This window comes from Drosophila eugracilis, unplaced genomic scaffold, assembly GCF_018153835.1.
Source record: "Drosophila eugracilis isolate 14026-0451.02 unplaced genomic scaffold, ASM1815383v1 contig_1765, whole genome shotgun sequence".
Classification (NCBI taxonomy): domain Eukaryota; kingdom Metazoa; phylum Arthropoda; class Insecta; order Diptera; family Drosophilidae; genus Drosophila; species Drosophila eugracilis.
Window position 1 is genome coordinate 1,892,144 of NW_024572605.1, and position 18,511 is coordinate 1,910,654.

The 18,511-nt window shown below is 44.2% G+C and overlaps 4 protein-coding genes across 6 annotated transcripts; 3 read left to right on the forward strand and 1 right to left on the reverse strand.

Annotated features, from left to right (window-relative positions):
• The first annotated feature begins 1,408 nt into the window (after nucleotides 1–1,408).
• Nucleotides 1,409–6,940, forward strand: LOC108109112 (focadhesin). The gene is made up of 8 exons (XM_017217503.2): nucleotides 1,409–1,585; nucleotides 1,798–2,073; nucleotides 3,141–3,359; nucleotides 3,419–4,442; nucleotides 4,499–4,710; nucleotides 4,771–5,843; nucleotides 5,900–6,558; nucleotides 6,611–6,940. Exons 2-8 carry the CDS (start codon nucleotides 1,802–1,804, stop codon nucleotides 6,758–6,760), a joined length of 3,609 nt encoding a protein of 1,202 aa, XP_017072992.1. The 5' UTR covers nucleotides 1,409–1,585; nucleotides 1,798–1,801; the 3' UTR covers nucleotides 6,761–6,940.
• A 92-nt stretch (nucleotides 6,941–7,032) lies between these two features.
• LOC108109113 (myotubularin-related protein 6) lies at nucleotides 7,033–14,736 on the forward strand. Of its 2 annotated transcripts, none has more exons than XM_017217505.2 (10): nucleotides 7,033–7,283; nucleotides 10,331–10,447; nucleotides 11,977–12,139; nucleotides 12,210–12,493; nucleotides 12,558–12,692; nucleotides 12,758–12,987; nucleotides 13,112–13,624; nucleotides 13,679–13,921; nucleotides 13,988–14,210; nucleotides 14,272–14,736. In XM_017217505.2, the coding sequence occupies exons 1-10, from the start codon at nucleotides 7,260–7,262 to the stop codon at nucleotides 14,407–14,409; spliced, it is 2,070 nt and encodes a 689-aa protein (XP_017072994.1). In that variant the 5' UTR covers nucleotides 7,033–7,259; the 3' UTR covers nucleotides 14,410–14,736. The 2 variants fall into 2 exon arrangements, with proteins under 2 accessions (XP_017072994.1, XP_017072993.1); XM_017217504.2 differs by lacking the exon at nucleotides 7,033–7,283 and adding an exon at nucleotides 8,296–8,751.
• A 175-nt stretch (nucleotides 14,737–14,911) lies between these two features.
• LOC108109114 (translation initiation factor eIF-2B subunit delta) lies at nucleotides 14,912–17,495 on the reverse strand. 2 transcript variants are annotated; one of them, XM_017217507.2, is made up of 5 exons: nucleotides 17,328–17,389; nucleotides 17,131–17,168; nucleotides 16,357–16,965; nucleotides 15,740–16,300; nucleotides 14,912–15,678 (listed from the first exon to the last, which is right to left on the reverse strand). In XM_017217507.2, exons 2-5 carry the CDS (start codon nucleotides 17,158–17,160, stop codon nucleotides 14,995–14,997), a joined length of 1,884 nt encoding a protein of 627 aa, XP_017072996.1. In that variant the 5' UTR covers nucleotides 17,161–17,168; nucleotides 17,328–17,389; the 3' UTR covers nucleotides 14,912–14,994. The 2 variants fall into 2 exon arrangements, with proteins under 2 accessions (XP_017072996.1, XP_017072995.1); XM_017217506.2 differs by lacking the exon at nucleotides 17,131–17,168 and having other exon boundaries at nucleotides 17,328–17,495.
• On the forward strand, nucleotides 17,453–18,033 carry LOC108109115. The gene is made up of 3 exons (XM_017217508.2): nucleotides 17,453–17,539; nucleotides 17,610–17,810; nucleotides 17,870–18,033. The coding sequence occupies exons 2-3, from the start codon at nucleotides 17,630–17,632 to the stop codon at nucleotides 17,935–17,937; spliced, it is 249 nt and encodes an 82-aa protein (XP_017072997.1). The 5' UTR covers nucleotides 17,453–17,539; nucleotides 17,610–17,629; the 3' UTR covers nucleotides 17,938–18,033.
• The last annotated feature ends 478 nt before the right edge of the window (nucleotides 18,034–18,511 follow it).

Genomic DNA, 18,511 nt, shown 5'->3' on the forward strand with positions numbered 1-18,511 from the left:
TTAAGTTAACGCTGTCAACAGGTCCTTCCTCCCCATTCAACAGCTTGCGGTAAGTGAAAGGGTATTATATGTACTACATTTTCCATTGGAATATAATTGTAAGGTTTTTCAAAAGCAACAGATTAACCGATAAACCGCAAACACAGACCACAAAATCTCTTTTTCGGCCCAAAAGGCGCGGATTTAAGTCTCGGCCAAATAATTTAAGACTGCTGCCAGCGAAACGATCAAATTGCAACAGTTTTGGACGCCGCCTTTGCAAAAAGAGTGAAAATAAAAATCCGGAGTTGAGTTACGCTGAAAAACGCGAGGAAATCGAAGGGCAAAAAATGTTTTCGCCCTGTAGCTACGTTGTGCAGTGCCTTTTGGTAATAAAATCATAAATCCCCGGACGAAAAAGGGGAAAGGAGTTGCCAAAAATACTGACTTCGGGTCAGGAAGCGGAAATTATATTGGCCTGTCTTGGGCTTAACCTTTGTCTTCTCCGCTTTTTGTTCCTGAATCCTCGAATGGCTATGAATGATTGCAGTTTAAACTCGCCCGAATTCAGTTTTACACTTTCTCCGAGTTCTCCTTTCAGACCCTTGGACAACGGGCAGCCGCACCTTTGCCGCTTTCAGCGCAGCCCATTTATGGTGCTCCTTTCGGCCGGGAAACATTTTTATAGCTGCAACAGCAGCATAATTAATTTCATTTTACGGCGGGACGAGTTGCGAAAATGCATAAAGTCAATTAACTGAAAAAACAGCCGGCGAGGAGAAGAGCCAGGAGGTAAGGAAGCCCATGGATCCGAGGAGCAGCGAGGCGAGCTGATGAGGTTGTAGTGACTTAACTGAGCATGCTGTAAGTAAATCAACGGGTCAAGTCCGTCTCGGGCATAAATTCTTTGTTCTTTGGCCAGAGTAGTCCATTATCCGAATGATAACTCGTAGTGCTGATTCTCTGAATCTTTCGAGCGGAGCTAATGAAGTCTCATTGAAATGAATTATTTCCTTAATAAATGGAAGTTTACTTCGGTAATCCACTTTGGTACGTTTTTAAAGAGGATTTATATTTATGAATTTATAATTACCATAAGGTTGAATTCAGATAAACAAAAACTTTGCGCCCGCATATTAAAAAAATTATTTTGAATTTACAACAATAATAAATATAATAATAATAATAACAAAGAATTTATATATTTCTTGATACCAGCATGTATTTAAGTTTGATGATGAGGCTCATTTCTCACTATATATTGATTACATTATATATTTAGTTCGATTCAAATCTAATAAAATTAAAAACTTTTTATTATTTGTTTTAATAAATTTTGAATATAAGCAAGAAAACCGTTACAAAAAAAGGCGTTGCCACTTTTTATAAAGCCAAACTTGTAATGGTCACTCTAACAGCTGATTTCTTAACAACAAAACAAACCAATTCGCTACCGGCTTTTCTTTTGCACTTATTTACCTATTTTTCGTGCTGAAACACAACGTCAAACGGAAAATAGCAACCAACTGACCTACAACACCCTTAAGCTTTTGCATGAAATGAGCTAGCACGCATCGCTAGAAGTAAAGCGGTAAACAAAGGAAAAGTGAGTAGGTGGTTCGGGGTGGAAAAGCGCAGGAAAACGCGGCAATGTTCAAACCGCTTCGGATTTTCCACTCCATTCGAGTGTTAGCCGAGCAGCAGAAAGGACACACGCCGCGCAACGCTAAAAAATCAAACCCCGAGACCCAAACAAACAATAAATCTCAGTACCATAGAAAAACTGCTGTTAACTTAAAGTTGTGTTTGCAATTTCAGCACCATGGAGGACTTCGCCAGCATAAAGTCCCACAGTTCGGTGGTCAAGTTGGCCTCCTGCCTGGAGAAGATCTATACGAAAGTGGTGGACAGCCGGGAGAAGCAGGTTCCTGAGCACCAGATCAAGGAAATTGAGTTCCTCAAGACGCAATGCAAGCACGACCACATGCAACTCAGCCTGATGAGCTGTCAGACGCTGGTGCGCCTTGTGGAGGAAGGCGTCATAGAGGCCAACGGGGTGCAGAATAGCTTGCTCTCTATGCTGGCGAATGCGGGGTGAGGATAACTACACGGCTATCTGGCCAGAGAGCCCGCCCACGACCCACATATGTAGCTCAATTCCGCAGAGGCGCACCTTTGAACTTCCGGAGGGCAGCAGTAGGCGTGAGGCGGAGCAGCAGGGAAACTATCGTGCAGGACTATCAGCCTAAGTGGAGCGCAGCGATTCCAATTGCGAAATTGCGCAAAGGTGCATAAATTACCGAATCGGACTCAAACTTAGCGGATTCCCAAGTGCAGCCAGTTAATTAACGCGCCATTTAACGCTTGCCACCAAGTGCTCCCAACATTGTTGACCCTCCTTCCGTTCGTCGACACACGCAATCCCTCGCATTTCCGCTGGACGCGTGCCCCAAATTAATTGCCCAGCACTTGGCACGTCATGTAACAAATGCGCAAATGAATTATGACTCGAAGTTAATCCAAAACCACAGTTGTTTGGCATTGACTCGGTTTCCGCTTGGCCGCAATCCACAGTCGTCAATCTTGTGGATCAACGGCGATTATGCCTGGAGCGCCGTAAAAACTATTAGCCATTTCCCGCCACGCAACGCTACACCCACATATCATATCCTGCAGCCTTGGTTTGCAAATATTTGATATATGCAAAGCAACTGAAAAGTCTGGCATTGAACTTGAAATGTTTGCGGAGAGTCGAAGGACGAACAAGCGGTCATGTAATGCCGGAACTAACCTTGATAAGGCACCCAAGTCGAGCTGCAAGTGCAGGCAAAAAGGATTGCATATTAATTGGCCTGCAATTAGAGGCCAAACCTAGTCGTCCGGCGGCCAGAGCGTGAATTGTAATTACCTCGTCAAACGCAAAGCGATTTACCACCGCCACCTCCACATCAAAAAGACCTCCAAGCCTTGATTGCTTATTTGCAGCTGCAACTCCGGAAGTGTCCGCTAAACGGCTGTTTCAGTCGTTCCACTTCGATTGTATACGTCTTGAAAATGTCACTCATAGCTAACGATTATTAACCATTTATCCTGATCTCTATAAATTATAGTCTTCATTTTCTGCATAAATCCTGAAACTAAGATATCCTTTTTCCTTTTAGTCCTATGCATTTTGCCATCATCACAGAGAGCATTCTGGGCTTACAACTCCTAAACTTGAAACGAAAGACATCGACACTCAAGAATCAGGAGTCTTACCAGTGTTCTTATGGGCTGAAAACACAGCAGCATCCACTGATCTCACTGCTTCAGCATTCAAGTGCCAACATGCATGATGTGGCAAACAAGATAATTGGCATCTGTCAGCACCACGATAAAGGGTGAGTTAACCCAGTTGAATGAAACTTTTACAACGTATCCTAACTATATATCCTCTCAGCATACGGGACTTCAGCATAGAGTTCTTAAGACCAGTGTTCCTTTACATACTCTGCAATCCCCAAACTCTGCACGATGTGAAGCCAATTTGGACTTGTCTACTTAATCTTAGTGGTAGTCAACCGGAGGCGCGTGCTTTGATGCAAGAACTGCTTGCATGGAGCAAGTTCAACAACGCCAGCACTTGCCTGTCTACCAGCATCCTGGTCATTGAAGCCATTGATCATTTTCTGCAGCGAGAGGATCACGCACAGTCTATTGACTTGGGAATCTATCAAGCCTGTCTTATTAAACAGCTTGCCAATTACGGAATCGATCCGCGTCCTAGTCTGCAGTGCTTGCTCCGAGTGCTCCATGCCACGCGGGAACACACAAAGGATCACTACCACGTACTCTTAGTGCTTCTTGCTGAAGTTTTGCACGTGCTGTCTCCCTTTTATCTGGCTGATCTGCTGCGCATTATCGTTTTCGTGGTGGTACAGGAGCGCTGTGGCCATGAATACATTCTGAACATGTGTCTGGACGGAATTATTCAGTGGATGTCTCAGACTGCATTCATACCCGCAGAAGGCTTGGCTTTGGCTGACCAGGTAGTGCAAAAAGTACTGGATACTAAGAAAACGGATCAGGATGCTGAGATTATCTCCACCAAGCTATTAAAGCCCGCTCATATGCGAAACTATCACCCGGACATAGCGATCGCCTTCGACTTGGCCACTTTAGTAGAATCTTTCGACGCCTCCGATAACCAGGATGTGTTTGCTTTTGTGGACGCCCTAAATGTCAAGGCCAATACGGCATTTTGCCAGCGCCTGCACCTTTTTTTGCGTGCGCTATTCTTATCGAAAAAACCACCTGTAGATTGCTGGTTTAAAATCTACGAAGTGATCTTGCAAATCATTAAAGTGAACGAAGGTATTGCCTATGATTTCCTAATGACATACATCTTTAAGCTGGCCAACGAAAACAACCCGGAGTTGCAACTAGAACTGCTTAGAGGATTGGCCAGCTTTGCCGTGTCCAAGGTGAGCCCTATAAGTGGAACTTTTTAATAACCTACTTACTTTAAAATTTTCATAAGGACAATGTACCAATGATACTTAATACTATAAGGAGTCTTTCCTCCGAGAATGGAACATTTTGCGTAGACTTGTATTTGCGTCTGTGGCGAGTGGAGACGCGAACTTATCCCTTCCTGTTGAAGCAGATTGCCCAGCCACTGCCGGATAACGACAAACGCTGGGAGTTGCAGATAGCCCGCACTCATGCCATGCGGGAAATCTGTCAGGAAAAGTAACTTTGAAATGGTTTTTTACTCCATGAAGATTTCTCATTTCTAATCCTTATTGACAGACCCACTTTACATGGCTCGGAGTTGCTACCGCATCTTAGCAATACCCTCAACAATTCCTTCGATGAGGCTGGGGATCTGGCCACTTCCTTGGCACTTGATGCCATATACGCTTTGTGTGATAGTCACACCGTGAACATTGCATCCACTTGGCAGGCATTGGGCAGTAAATTCCGTAATGAGCAGCGTCCCCAGACGCTTAAATCGCTGTACAAGCTCTTTGGGTTGGTCCCACTACTGCAGACTCCAACACTGGAATATGAGAAGTTAGCGGATGATGCCCTGGAGCAATTGTGGCAGGCTATTAGCCGACCGGGCACGGATGCTGGTCAGGTGCGGAATGCCCTGGTTGCTCTCAAAAACTACGAGCCGGGAGTTACTTTAAACCTACGCCACATTCCAGCACAATTCCGCTTCGAAATCGTAGGAGGTGGAGTAGGAGTCCCCGGTGGCCGGGAAGTTTTGGATCTGCAGCAGGAGACAGTGCCCGGCGAGGTTTGGGTGCAGCTACTGCAGAAGATACGCCCGGAGTGCGGAGATGCTGCTGCGGATTTGATTTCCCATTACATAGGAAGCGAGATTGACAGTTTCCGCAGTGGAGTCTACCGCCTGCCCGAAGGCAAACCGGAGCCTCGAAAATTGGTTGGTTTGTTTGCCACCAGTCCTCTGCGAGCAGTCACAAATTATCTCGTGAGCCAAGCGCGCTTTGGAGATTATGTCCCTGAACCATATGCTGTGACCTTCGCGCTGCGGTCGCTGTCCAAAAAGTTTTCGAAACCCATCCCGCCTCTGGACTGGAGCTGCCTAACTAGCTTTTTTCATCTCTCTTTCGATGCACGTAAATATTGCATCATGATAGCAAAGAACCAGGCAGTTAACTCGGGAACTGCGAAGCGTCTGCTGGAAAACTTTCTTGTTGACTTTGAGCCCAACTGCTTTGAGGAGGATCTTCTGCTACTTTTCTCATTGCTGACGGAGATTGCGAACAGCGTGAGCCTGCAAATTCTGAAGAACTTTGCCGAAAAGGTTGCAGTATACTGCTTTAAGGAGTCGCAGCTTAATGACTTTGCAGAGGGTAAGTCTAATTTATCTTTACTAAAACAGATTTTTTATATATTTTAAATTCTGCAGGATGCTTGTTTGAAAAGTTCTTGGAAAGCGTAAAGTACATATTTACTGAAAAATGCGACACACCTGAGGTATTGGATGTTTTCACGCTGATTGTGGAGCGATACATGGACTCGATGAATCTGGATTCAAGACTCTTCGAACGTTATACAGAAGTGGTGTCCACTCTGCATCCAAATGCCATAGATGGGCTTACGACGCCAGCCAATTGGTGGGAGACACCAGTGGGCAAGTTAAAAAAGGCAACTATCATTCGATGTTATTTGGTATTGTACAACGAGAAGCTACCAAATCCTCTGAAGTGGTTGACTCCCATCATCGATGCCTATGAGAAACGGGTGGAGGAGAGGACTTTCTTTTATCGCCACTTATCAGCCACACTGTATGCTTTTGGCAGCGATGAACACTCCTGCAACTGGATATCGGAAATGTTCCTGGAGATCCAAATGCTGCTGGCAGAGGCATCCAACAAGGAGAAGGTAAACAGGGCGCTGTACCTGCTGGACATCTTTATCCTAGCCGTGGATGTGCTCTCTGGCTGTGCTGTGCTGTTGGGCAGCGTAGATGTGGTGGCCACGGATGAAAAACAGCGACTGTCGCTATTCCCTGAGAGCTTGCAGTACTTGTGCGATCACATCTTTTGGAAGGATCAGGAGGCTAAGGTTTGAAAACATTGTATAGAACCCCTAAAAGCATTGATATTTACTCTTTCAGATCTACGAGTTCCTCTTCAATCTGTACAAGCACCCGTCCATGCCATATTCCTATGCCGATGTCTTCAGGGATGCTATTATTTGCTCCCGAAATAAGTCTTATTTTGATAACAAGGGGGTCTGGACCAAATACGTAGGACTACGTAAATAAACACGACGAACACTCACCGCATTTAAACCCTCTCTGCCCACGCCTGAAGTGCACTTGAATGGTTAAACCCAACCGCCTACCGTCAATGTTAGTCAATTTTTGATAGCAAACGCGTTCTTTGTTAAATGTATGTGTTTAAAGTTTAAAAATTAACGACATTAAAAGCATTTTTGCGCGCAACGTTTGAATTTGTCGAAGGCTGCCAGATGGGCGCGAAGTATGTCCACTGATATGCGTCGAAAGGCGATAACTTCGGGGGTGGTTACTATCGACTTGAACACACCCCTAGTTTTGACTATCGCTTTGGACGAACTATTATTATTCCGGAATAATTATAAAAAATGCAAATAAAATAAAGAACAAGAGTGCAATTCGGCCAAATTAACGTCGCTTACTTAAGTAAGCTTGATAACCGGTTAGAAAATAGAGAAGAGTGATTGGGAACGTGTAATTTGACGTGAGACAGAGGCAACAGGAAAACGCAATCAAAACGTAAACAATGGACGAAATAAAGCTCGCCAAGGTTAGTTATCAACTTAATCAATGCGATAGGGTTAAATGCAGTCAGGGTCTTTTCACGGCGACCACTGTGGAGCACCTGGATTGGATGCCGTGAAAGGGTTGTGAGTCACACAACTCGGGGGCTGGCCATTTGAAAATCGATGGGATGGGTTTTTCACCTATACCGTGGGAAAGGGACCGGCTACTCCACCCACAAGGCTCCCCTGCCTGGAGATCTCCTGATTTCAAGCTCATCATCAAAACCCTGAATTCCATCTATTAATATGGACCCAAAACATGCGCATAGAATGCCAAAGTGAATATGTTTTGACCCCGCTCTCTTTCCACTAAATTCAATCAAAATCCCACCCACACAGGCGCAATGTGAGAGCCAATTTTTTACCGTGAAGAAGATGTTCATCTAAATCTGCAAAATGTACCCCCAGCATCCGAAAGGGATGTTTGTGTAGACTTCTGCCCTTTGACTTGGCCTATTTAACTAGATTCGTGTTAAGGCCACCATTTTGTTTTTAAGTAATATTCCATGTATTATACATGTCCCTTATTTGTTGTCGATTCCCTTTTTTTTTGTTAGCTCTGATCCTATCAAGGATCAGGGATACGTCATTAGGTTTTAAATATTTATTTATACATTTAATCAACTTAGACGTAGTGAAAGATCTTACTTTTAAAATTGTAACCTAGCCAATATATTCGTTCTTTAAATTCCAATTTAAATTTTTAAAACCAAAATGAGAAATACCATCCAGATTTAAAGCCCTTAATTTTCTAAAGGTTATACTTGTTTTTAAAATATTTTCTTAAACATTAATTGCTAAAGTTACACAATGTTACTTATTACTGCAGTATTAATTTCATTGAACCCAACTCCTTGAAGGGTATTTAAATATAGCAAACTTTCTCGTTAAGAGAGAATTTCCCTCTGTCGAATTTCCCCAACAAAAAAACTTAGCCCGCTTTTAAGCGCGCGCATTTCTCGCAGTCATTTGAGTTCTGTTCCAACGCTCGTCGGGAGCACTTCGCGCTCTTCCATCGAAGCTACACATATATTCGTGTAGGGACTCCCACAGAAAGGGCCACCAATTTACAGTGTATATTTTGAGTTTCGCGTTCGTGTGGCAGGCGAAAAGTGAAAGTCTCAAGTTATTCCACCCACATCACCAACACAATTACATTTGATTGGCCTGCACACGTTTGGTGCTGATTCAAAATCAATAAACCATCCAATAATGGACTTCACCCGATTCATGAACAAGTTCAACGAGATAGAGCGCCAATTGTCCCCAACCTCCGCCCTTCGCCTTAGCTTCGATAATATTTCGCCGGAGACGGAGGAGCCACCGGACGGAAACAAGAGGCTGTGGGGCGTGCCCGTACCGCCCTTCGTCTCCGACAAAGTGGTCTCCTGGATCGAGGAGGAGTTTAACGAGGCCCCGGTCTTCTACAATGGCAACAGTGTGCTCAAGAAGGTAACCGCTCTCCCAACATCCTTATGCAAATCAAGTGGTGAAAATCCTACTAATTTTCCGTTATACGCTACTACTAGCCGGAAAATATGCAAATCACCATCGAGCGAACGGCCAATATGTTCGGGGACCCCAAAAGAGCTCCCTTCCCGAAAACCATTTCCTATTTGGGTCATGTATAGCAACGAGTCCTTGCTATCCTGACTGCATCCGGACGCCATGTGCGTCACCGCAATCACTCCCTTGGCCACCCACAAAGTCTGACAGATTGTTGCATTGTCAGCAGGACACTCGAGTCCGGAGCTCGGTCAATTAATGGGATGGCTTTTCCATCAAAGTCGCAGATGCAATTGCCACCGGGAGGCAAATTGTACTCGTAAATCAAGTATGCGCCACCGTAAACTGCTGGCTGGCAACTGCCAAGGCTCGAAGAATATGTTTAAAACCTTAAAACAGACTTTAAAATGTGTTAGGGGAATATTTTACAGCAGAACATCAGCAAGATTAAGCCAGTTTAGTTATGGCTACTGAAAACTATCACTTGGACTAACTAGGAGGTGAAATTTAAATAAAATTATACATGATTAGGTATTTAATTCTTTTTCGCAATCACATTAATGCTAATTTATTGAAACAATTCAGAGTCGTGAATGTCACTCGTTCATCAAGTATTCGCCACGTTGCCCACAAGCTAATAGCCATAATTAAGATTCTGCATATACAATTATAATAAATTGAGCTATATGTAGGTGAATGTTCTCACAGATTTTAATATTAAAGCATGTTAAATTTTAAGAAGAGTTTTAAAACAAAATTGTTGGGTTTTAAAAATGTATCTTAGAGACTCAAAAAGAAAGAGATTGCTTAAAAAAAATGTGGTTTATACAATTTCGCCTTTGTCTTATTGCAAATCTGAGCTTTAATATCAAAGCCGGTTTAATTTAATTGTATAATTGAATAGTCTGCCCGCTGGGCGAGAGTAATGAACTCCCACTGGCTAAATCAGACAATTAACTGACCTTATCTATCCTGACAATGAACCCGGCTCAAACAAAGGCCTCAATCTAAGTGACATGAAAGGAAATTAGTCCAATGATGAACGGCTCTCGGGACATGGAATATTGCAAGCCTCCTGGGCAATAAAAACTGCCGCAGGCAAAAGGAAAACCAGGAGGCGTCGGGATGAGTTTGGTGAACTAGGCCTAAAGGACCATCAAAGGAAATAATGGGCTGGCCGCTCCGATGGTTTTATTTAATGGCTGAATACCAACTAACCGCAAGAAGCGCTCTGTGCCCATATTTATTTGAGGCTTTAAAGTTAACATGTCCTGGGCTTTGATGAATGTTTGATTAAGTTTTTTGCGCAGCAGCCGGGGATTCGCTGAAAGTTGATTGAAAAACTTTCCTCCTCCTTTCGTGTCAATGCAGTTTATTTTTTTATCGTATGCAATATGTACGTACGAGTGGGTTTTCACCAAACTATATGGATTCCATTGACGTCAGAGGGGCACAGCTGAAGTAAAGCGGCTGAAATTTAAATCGAATTGTAACCATTTCTCTCTCTTATTTCTTGTTTGTGCAGGTGGAAAATGTGCGGATGATAGATCGCTACAATACCAAAAATCCCACGGTGGGCACCCTCTATCTGACGGCGACCCATCTGATTTTCGTGGAGCCCGACAGCAACAAGGAGACCTGGGTAAGTAGTTGCCCCTAATGACATCATCAATACTGTGCGAACCAACTAAAGAACTCATTGTGTGCTAAGAACTTTCTCAGTTAGAGTGGCAAATGTTTATTTGCGTGGCCCACAAAACGTTTCAGTGAGTCACCTTTGTGTCGGCAAACACAAGTCTCCTTCTGGCGAACGTGCTCAAATGGGTTTTTTTTCGGTTTAGCACCGACCTCGCAGCTGTCAAAAAGTTTAAAGCCCCTCCAAAGACGACCGAGTGATGTCTGAGGCCCGCTGCATTTCCTTTTCCGCCTTTACCGACTTTTCCACAAGAATTATTCCGAGGATGAGTGCGGAAAAGTTTTTTTTAACAAGTTCCCAGCATGTTTCTGCGCTTTAAGTTTCATGTTTACCAAGGAATTTAATTCGCCTTCTGCAATCTGGCGGCGCTTACAAAAGAATGTTGGCACAAGCGTGTTGCGTATACGCCCCATTGCACACACACAAATTGAATTCGTTCAGCTTTTGTGTACATTAATTGCGAGCATATTTCCTTGTTGCAGCTGGAAATCTCTTTAAATTCACTGTAGCAGGAGGGGAGGGTGAGTGTGTTTTGGAAAAGCTGTTGCAGCTTAGTGCCGTGCCTTGCGCTGGCCAATGCGATTATTTAGCTGCGAACGCGCAGCTTCTAAGCGAAATTGAAAGGATAATGTGACAATAACCGGCCTGAATAGTCGGAAAGCACGGGCTTAGCGCTAAATTCTAATGTAAAACCCTGACAAGCGCATATCCTTTGATAGACCGCCGTTTTCACTGCTCAAATCCCAGCACATGTAAGAGCCACTAAATGGGTTTAATTATTTCATCCGTGTAAGTTACCCACTGCGTATACGTAACGTGGTTTCTCGTCGGAAGCAGGCATGCATTGCATTTTAATTGCCTCGGCAAAATTGTATTAATTATGCACTCCCCGGAGCAAGTTGGCGAATCCGAGTGCCACAAGTGGCCCAGGAGCGTAGGTACCCCAATTCCGTATGAGTCGCACTTACGGGCGCCTCAGAAAGTGGTTAATTAAAAGTAAAACACTTAGGGGCAGAGTGAGTGGGGAGCAAAACCGAGAGATATCGATTTTCTGTGCCATTGAAAATTGGTTGCTAGTTCCTCATAATCCAGCTGCCTCTCTTTCTGCTCCGCGCCCCTGAGTTGTTATACTGCTTTTTTTACTACCCGCCACTGGGGCGCATCAATTATTTAGTGGCGAAAGCAGTTCTGGCGAAGCACGTAGTCGGGATGTCCAAAGGGGGGAGTCAGTAAAGTTCAGTCGGGGCTTTGCGAGAGTTGCATAAGAGCAGCCTTGGGCGAAGTCACGGTCATAAGCTGAATTCTTGAATGTTTCACTCACAACGGAACACAATAATAAGTAGCAATCATCTGAGTAGATGGAAAGTTTTTTCAAATTTCTCTAGTTTATTATTTAATTTGTTGAAACACACCCTCTACTATTATTCTTTTATAATTCAACCCATTCAGAAATACCTAATTAAATATCTTTTCAGATCCTGCACATGCACGTGGCCAGCATTGAGAAGCTGCCTTTAAGCACAACAGGATCACCGCTGCTTATCCGCTGCAAGACCTTCCTTTCGGTCACATTCGTCATCCCCAAGGACTCCGAATGCCACGATGTCTACACCTCGCTACTGAAGCTATTTCAGCCGGGTAAGAATTCACAAGCAAACTACAAATCTGGCTGGAAATTTATAATACTACAATAATTTCCCGTGGGCAGTATCCATAAACAAATTGTATTGCTTCAACTACCAACCGAACAAGGATGATTTCCCCAAGAATGCCGGCTGGGATTACTTCAAGCTGGAGGCCGAGTTCAAGCACATGCTGGTGCCCAACGAGGCCTGGACCTTGTGCTCGATGAACGAGAAATATGAGCTATGCGACACCTATCCCCGTCAGATTTACGTTCCCAAGGAAGCCACCACGCTGATGCTCATCAGCAGCTCCCGATTCCGATCAAAGGGTCGACTTCCAGCTCTAACCTATCTGCACAACAACAAGGTGAAACAAATTCATTAAGACATAGATTGACAAAATATTTATAATATAATGATATTCATTTTAGGCCTCCATCTGTCGCTGTAGTCAGCCTCTATCTGGATTTAGTGCCCGGTGTCTAGAGGATGAGCAAATGCTGGAAGCCATCCGAAAGACAAATTCAAACACGGATTACATGTATGTGGTGGACACACGGCCGCGGGTGAGTGACTAGTGAATCCCAAAGGGGGTAAGCATATGCAAATAATCCATTTACGCTGTCTGCAGATTAATGCGATGGCCAATAGAGCCGCCGGCAAGGGATACGAGAACGAGGCCTTCTACGAGAACATCAAATTCCACTTCCTCGGCATCGAGAATATCCACGTGCAACGCGCCAGTCTGCAAAAAGTGCTAGAGGCTTGCGAACAGAAGTCGCCCACGATGAGCGCCTTCCTAAGTGCCCTGGAGTCATCTGGCTGGCTGAAGCACATCCGCTCCATATTGGACACGTCGAGGTGAGAAAAGAGCCAGGCAAATATGTAAATACAGGAAAATGGATTGCTGTGCCTTAGGATCTTAGCTATTAACCATGTTTTAGTTCATGCATGTGATGGGTCTTGTTCTTTTCTGATTTTGAAGCTTCATCGCCAATGCTGTTGATAAAGGTGTTTCGGTGGTGGTCCACTGCTCTGACGGCTGGGACCGAACTGCCCAGGTCTGTTCACTGGCCCAGCTCATGCTGAACCCCTACTACCGGACTATTAAGGGCTTCCAGGCGCTGATCGAGAAGGATTGGCTGGCTTTTGGGCACAAGTTCAGCGAACGTTGCGGTCATATCCAGACAGATGCTCGGGAGGTTTCGCCAATTTTCACACAGTTCCTGGACTGTACCTGGCAGCTAATGTCGCAGCGCAGCGAGTCCTTTGAGTTCAACGAGCGTTTCCTACTGATCCTCCACGACCATGTGCACTCATGTCAATTCGGCACCTTCGTGGGCAACTGTGAGAAGGATCGTTTGGACCTTAAGCTGTCCGAGCGCACTTTTTCGCTTTGGGGCTTTATGGCCAACCACCTGAACGAGTATATCAACCCGCTGTATAAACCCAATGTGGACGAAGCGATTAAAGCTAACCTGGCTCCGCAGTGCATCAAGTAGGAAGTATTTGAAGTCACCTAAGCCTTGTAGTTAATTTGTTTCTTTTATAGGTTTTGGCGCGGCATGTACAGTCGCTTCGAGAGCGGCATCCATCCGCGAGAACCACTGGGCGATTTGCTACTCGACAGCAAGGAGCACTGCAACTCGCTGGAGGATCACGTTCAGCATCTGACCAAGCGCATAGCTAGCTTCAAGAACTACATCTCTAAGTCGGCCAAGAAACTGCAAGACGCCACCAGCACCAATGCGAAAGTTAGCAAGGAGGTCTCCAGCAACGAAATCAATGATAACAAGTGAGAAACAAGTCATGGACAGACTATGCAGATACTAAGTGTTTCTTTTATTTAAATCCACTCTAGATATAACTACGACAAAAAACTTAGTGAACTGTCGGCTGCCGATGACGATCATCCTTTAAAGGCCGGCAACATGTCCTTTGCGAATCTGTCGCTGAGCGCCGAACAATCCAGCCCGCCACAGGCGTTGCCCGAGGAGATCAACTCCGTGGCTGTGGACTGGAAGCCCATGCGCAATGTGACAACCTGCTCCTGCTCCACCCCCTTTGATCAATTCAGCAAAAAGGTAGTTTATCTACGTTCTTAAACGTACCACTAATAATATGCCATTCTTGATCCTTAAACAGACACATTGCTGGCGCTGTGGGGACATCTTCTGCGAGCGCTGCATAGACAAGAATGTGGCTCTACCAGGACACGACAGTGGAAAGCCGGTGCCTGTGTGCCGAGGCTGCTTCCGGCAAATGCAAAAGCAAAGCCCGTAAAGAGGATGTGGGCTGGATCAAAGAATGTTGTTAAGTGATGAGGGAGCAGTGAATGTGCTATTGAAATGGAAACTCTATTAATTATATTGTGTGTATTTATTGTTGCATTTGTAGATGTAGCTGCTTATAGAAGCTCATTCAAGTTGTTGCAAATGAAAATCAAAAGAGTAAAACCAAATCAATTCACTAGCGATTGGCTTCCAGGCATCGTACTAGTCTATAAGCCGGGCACAAAACTGTATTTTGTTGTTAGAATTTAGAGCGACTAATTTGCCAATCACCCCATACAAGAAAAAGTACAATTAAATGCAAATTATAAATGTAAAATACATGTCAGAGCTGATTTGCTTTTAGCAGACCCAAAGGGGCCGCTTGTTATTAAAGGATCTATAATTACCGAAGAATTTACCGGACTAAGGATGTACAGACACTTGGGCTTATTGAGTATATTCCACTAGCATAAATGTGCAAAACACCCGTAAATTATGAAAACTATTAAAACTTGTTTATCGTTTTGATCAAAGTGTAATAAAAATTATTTATTCAACAACTGCGAGTTTCTACTGAGAGAACAAAGAAGTCTGATTAGTAGCCAATATCGGGCTTGATGCGCAGAATGACCGGAACACTGGTGCAGGGCAGGATAGCCACTTCGGTTACCACGGCACTAACCAGTTCCGGCGGAGTAATGTCGTAGCTAAGGTTGAGGGGCATTAGCTTGCCCTTAGCAGACCAATTGTTGAGCTGGCACTTGTCCCCGCGCACCAGTTGATTGGGATCACTCAGCTCATTGTAGACGATGGCGTCTGTCTGGAAGCGTTCGCTGAATTTGTGCGTCTCGCAGCAAACAAGTACGGGTACATTATGGGCATTGGCCACCAGGGCCACCTGGGCAGTTCCCGTTCGCGCCATCACATACCCGTTGGCCAGCAAGGCGTGTGCCCCCAACAACACCTTGGTGGCTTCGGCCATTACATAGCCCACCGCGTTGATCAGCACATATGTGCATGGGATTCCATGGGCGTGCAGTCGGCGCAGCATTTCCTGACCTTCGCATCCGGGCCGGGAATCGACGACAATCACCCGGAAGGCAACCTGGCGCCGCTTAGCCTCTTCGCAGATGAACTGGATGAGGGAAGAGCAGGCAAAGGTTAGCAGCACATCACCATCAGTGATTTTTTCTTGCAGGAAACCACTTATCGCTTGGGCGGCCTTTCCAATTTGATTTTCAATATAAGTATCGATGAAGTGGCTGAGAAGCTCTTTTAGCTGTTAAAAAGAAGATTTTAGTAACAAGAGTAGATAATTATAACCTCTTTGATAGACTCACTTCCGTTTCAGGAATATCCGCTGGTAGTTGAGTAAGTTGATTTTTGAATTGTTTGTATGCATTGGACACGGAAACAGCCAGTGGCCGGCACTTGTGCAGGTGGTCTACGTGGTATTTCACCACAGTGTCTAAACTGCGACCAAACTCTTTTTTGGCAGGTGTCTCAAAGTCGTGGACCACTTGACGCAGCGCGTGAAGGAAGGCAATGCATCGGGCATTGGACCCGACCACTGTACGCTTGGCGTACTGAACACCCAAACGTGCTATGCTTGGATGGATGAGCGGATCATTGATGAACTGGCTATATTCCTTGGCGCACACAAGATGATTGAACAGCTTTACCCGGCACTCTCCATTTGGAGTGCTCGCTGGACATTTGGTGGGTGAGCTGCTTGTGGCTGTTTTGGTTGGCGAGACGCTTTCCCGCTTAGGTTCCTTGGGAGGACCAAGGGGAGCACTCTTGCCAATTGCTTGGGATTTCTTTACCTGTCCTTGCGCCTTGGCTGCACGTTGAGCTTCCTGGATGGCCCGTCGCTCTGCCTTGCTAAGTGCTGGTTTTTTCTGTTCAGGAATAGAGCTGTACATCACGTTTGTTAATATAATTTACAGATTTTTACCTTCTCCTGATCAGCGTTTGTAGCTACAGGTACTGCATTAACTGTTTCTGAAGCTTTTTCTGCCACTTTTAGATCAGCCAGCTGTTGGGTTGCGGCCTCAATTTTAGCTGCTCCGCCCTTACCCGCTTTTTTGGCAGCCTTCTTTGCCTCACGTTCAGCCTTGATTTGCTCCCGTGTCTTTTCACCAGCCTCCGCATCCTTGCCATTTACCAATGTTGACTGAGCTGGCTTTGGAACTACTGAATCCGATTTCTCCTGGACTTTTGTTGTGGTGGTGGTTGTCAGCTTCGTGGTTATGGTCGTGTGCTCCACCTCAGTGATAATTTTGGTGGCAGGAGTAGCGGAGGTAGTCGAAGTGGCCTGTGTCACCGGCTTATTCTGTTTCTTGGCCTGTTTGGCCATCTTTTTCGCTTCCCTTTCAGCCATTATTTGGTCTCGTGTCTTCTCTGAGGCCATTCCATCCTGTTTTCCGGACATTGCACTGGCGGAATCGGTGGTTGATGTCTCTGGATTCGTTAGATGGCTATTTTCTAGGCGATTTCGTTTGTTGCGCGGTCGATTGCGTTGCCTTTGCTTCTTCTGCTTGGACTTCAAAGTCTGAGCGTCAGTCTGTTGATTAAGAATATGACATTAGATATAGACTTGGGCATAAAGTATGTATGCATTATTATCCAATTCAAAATCTTATAAAGAGCCATGCAAAAGTAAAAACCAAATTTATAGTTTTTGGAATAATAATATGGAAATTACACTCCAGTGAGTAAAGCTAGCTACCTGTGGCACTTGTTCGCTAGTTAAAACCATTTTGAAAGCTTGAAAAGAGAGAGACTCGGCAAGTTAAGTGGAAAAAGGATGTGAAAGGTTAAGGGTGCAGACTTCCTTAGCAGTGTTTTTAAGCTTCAGGCTGAATCTTGGTAAGCATGAAGTTCGTTTAAAATAGTACATCACTTTGGCTGTATATATGCACTTACCTTACTGTTTTTATTATTAATTTTTAGATATATCTTGAAAGTTTTGCTCACGACGGCAAAAAGTCTACAGCTGCAGGTTAATCGATAACTGATTCGATAGTCACTTGTAAACACATGGCTAGCGTTGCCAGTCCGCCTTATACCCACTGTCATTTTTAGTAATTCCTTGAAAAGATAAGTTGGCATTCCGATAGCTGTCTTTTATTTGTGAGGTTCGTATGTTCGCCTACCGCTGCTGAAAATTACATAATTTTTGCATCAATTGAAATCTCTTAAATTTAGCTCCGAAATCCACGACTACCATGGCCGACAAAGCTGCTGCTGAGAAACCCGTTGGGCGCCCCATGCGCTATCCATACACCTTCTCGGCGAAGATAGCCCAGTTCCCCATCAAGCACTACATTAAGAATCAGTGGATTTGGCGATACTACTTCATCGCGGCTGTCGCCTGCGTGCCCGTTTTCTACAAGATCAGCAAATTGGGTATGTAAAACTATCATCGCATTTGATATGCTTTCAATATCTGTTATGTTCATTTTTAGCCAACTCGCCCGAAAACAAGAAGGCATGGGCTGAGTCCCAGGCCAAGGAGCATGCCGAACACCACTAAAGGGCCAGTAAATTAGTCATAATTGTTGCTTCAACATTTCAGAGCTGTTTGTGTTGGATTTAACGTGAAATCGGCGAATAAATGATTTGAAACAAGGTTAAGTTAGATTTTTATTAAAAAAAATATCCTATAAGAACAATATATTTTAACTTAATATGTAAAGAACACGTAAATCGGGTAAAAAAATTAAAGACAAACTTCCTTTCTGTTACCTAAAGGCATTTAGGGGAATATCAATTAGCTAAATATTATCAGCTATACATATAAGCGACTTAAAAGGAAAGCGAGTGCAAGTCATGGGAACCCGTGAAATTCAAAAGAATATTCCTACATTATATATTGAACTAATATTAGCTAACTCTACCAATGTAAAATAAATCTTCTGTAGCATTAGTTTTAGTATTTATAGGAGACGTAACATTTAAATAGCAAATTTGAATTGTTGATCTTTTATATAGGAGATAGACATCAATGCACACAAAAATGTCTAAATATAATTTAGCTTTCGTTCCTGAACTCATAATTTCTTCACTAATTTTGAGTAAACCTATCTGTAGAGATTCACACAAAGCTT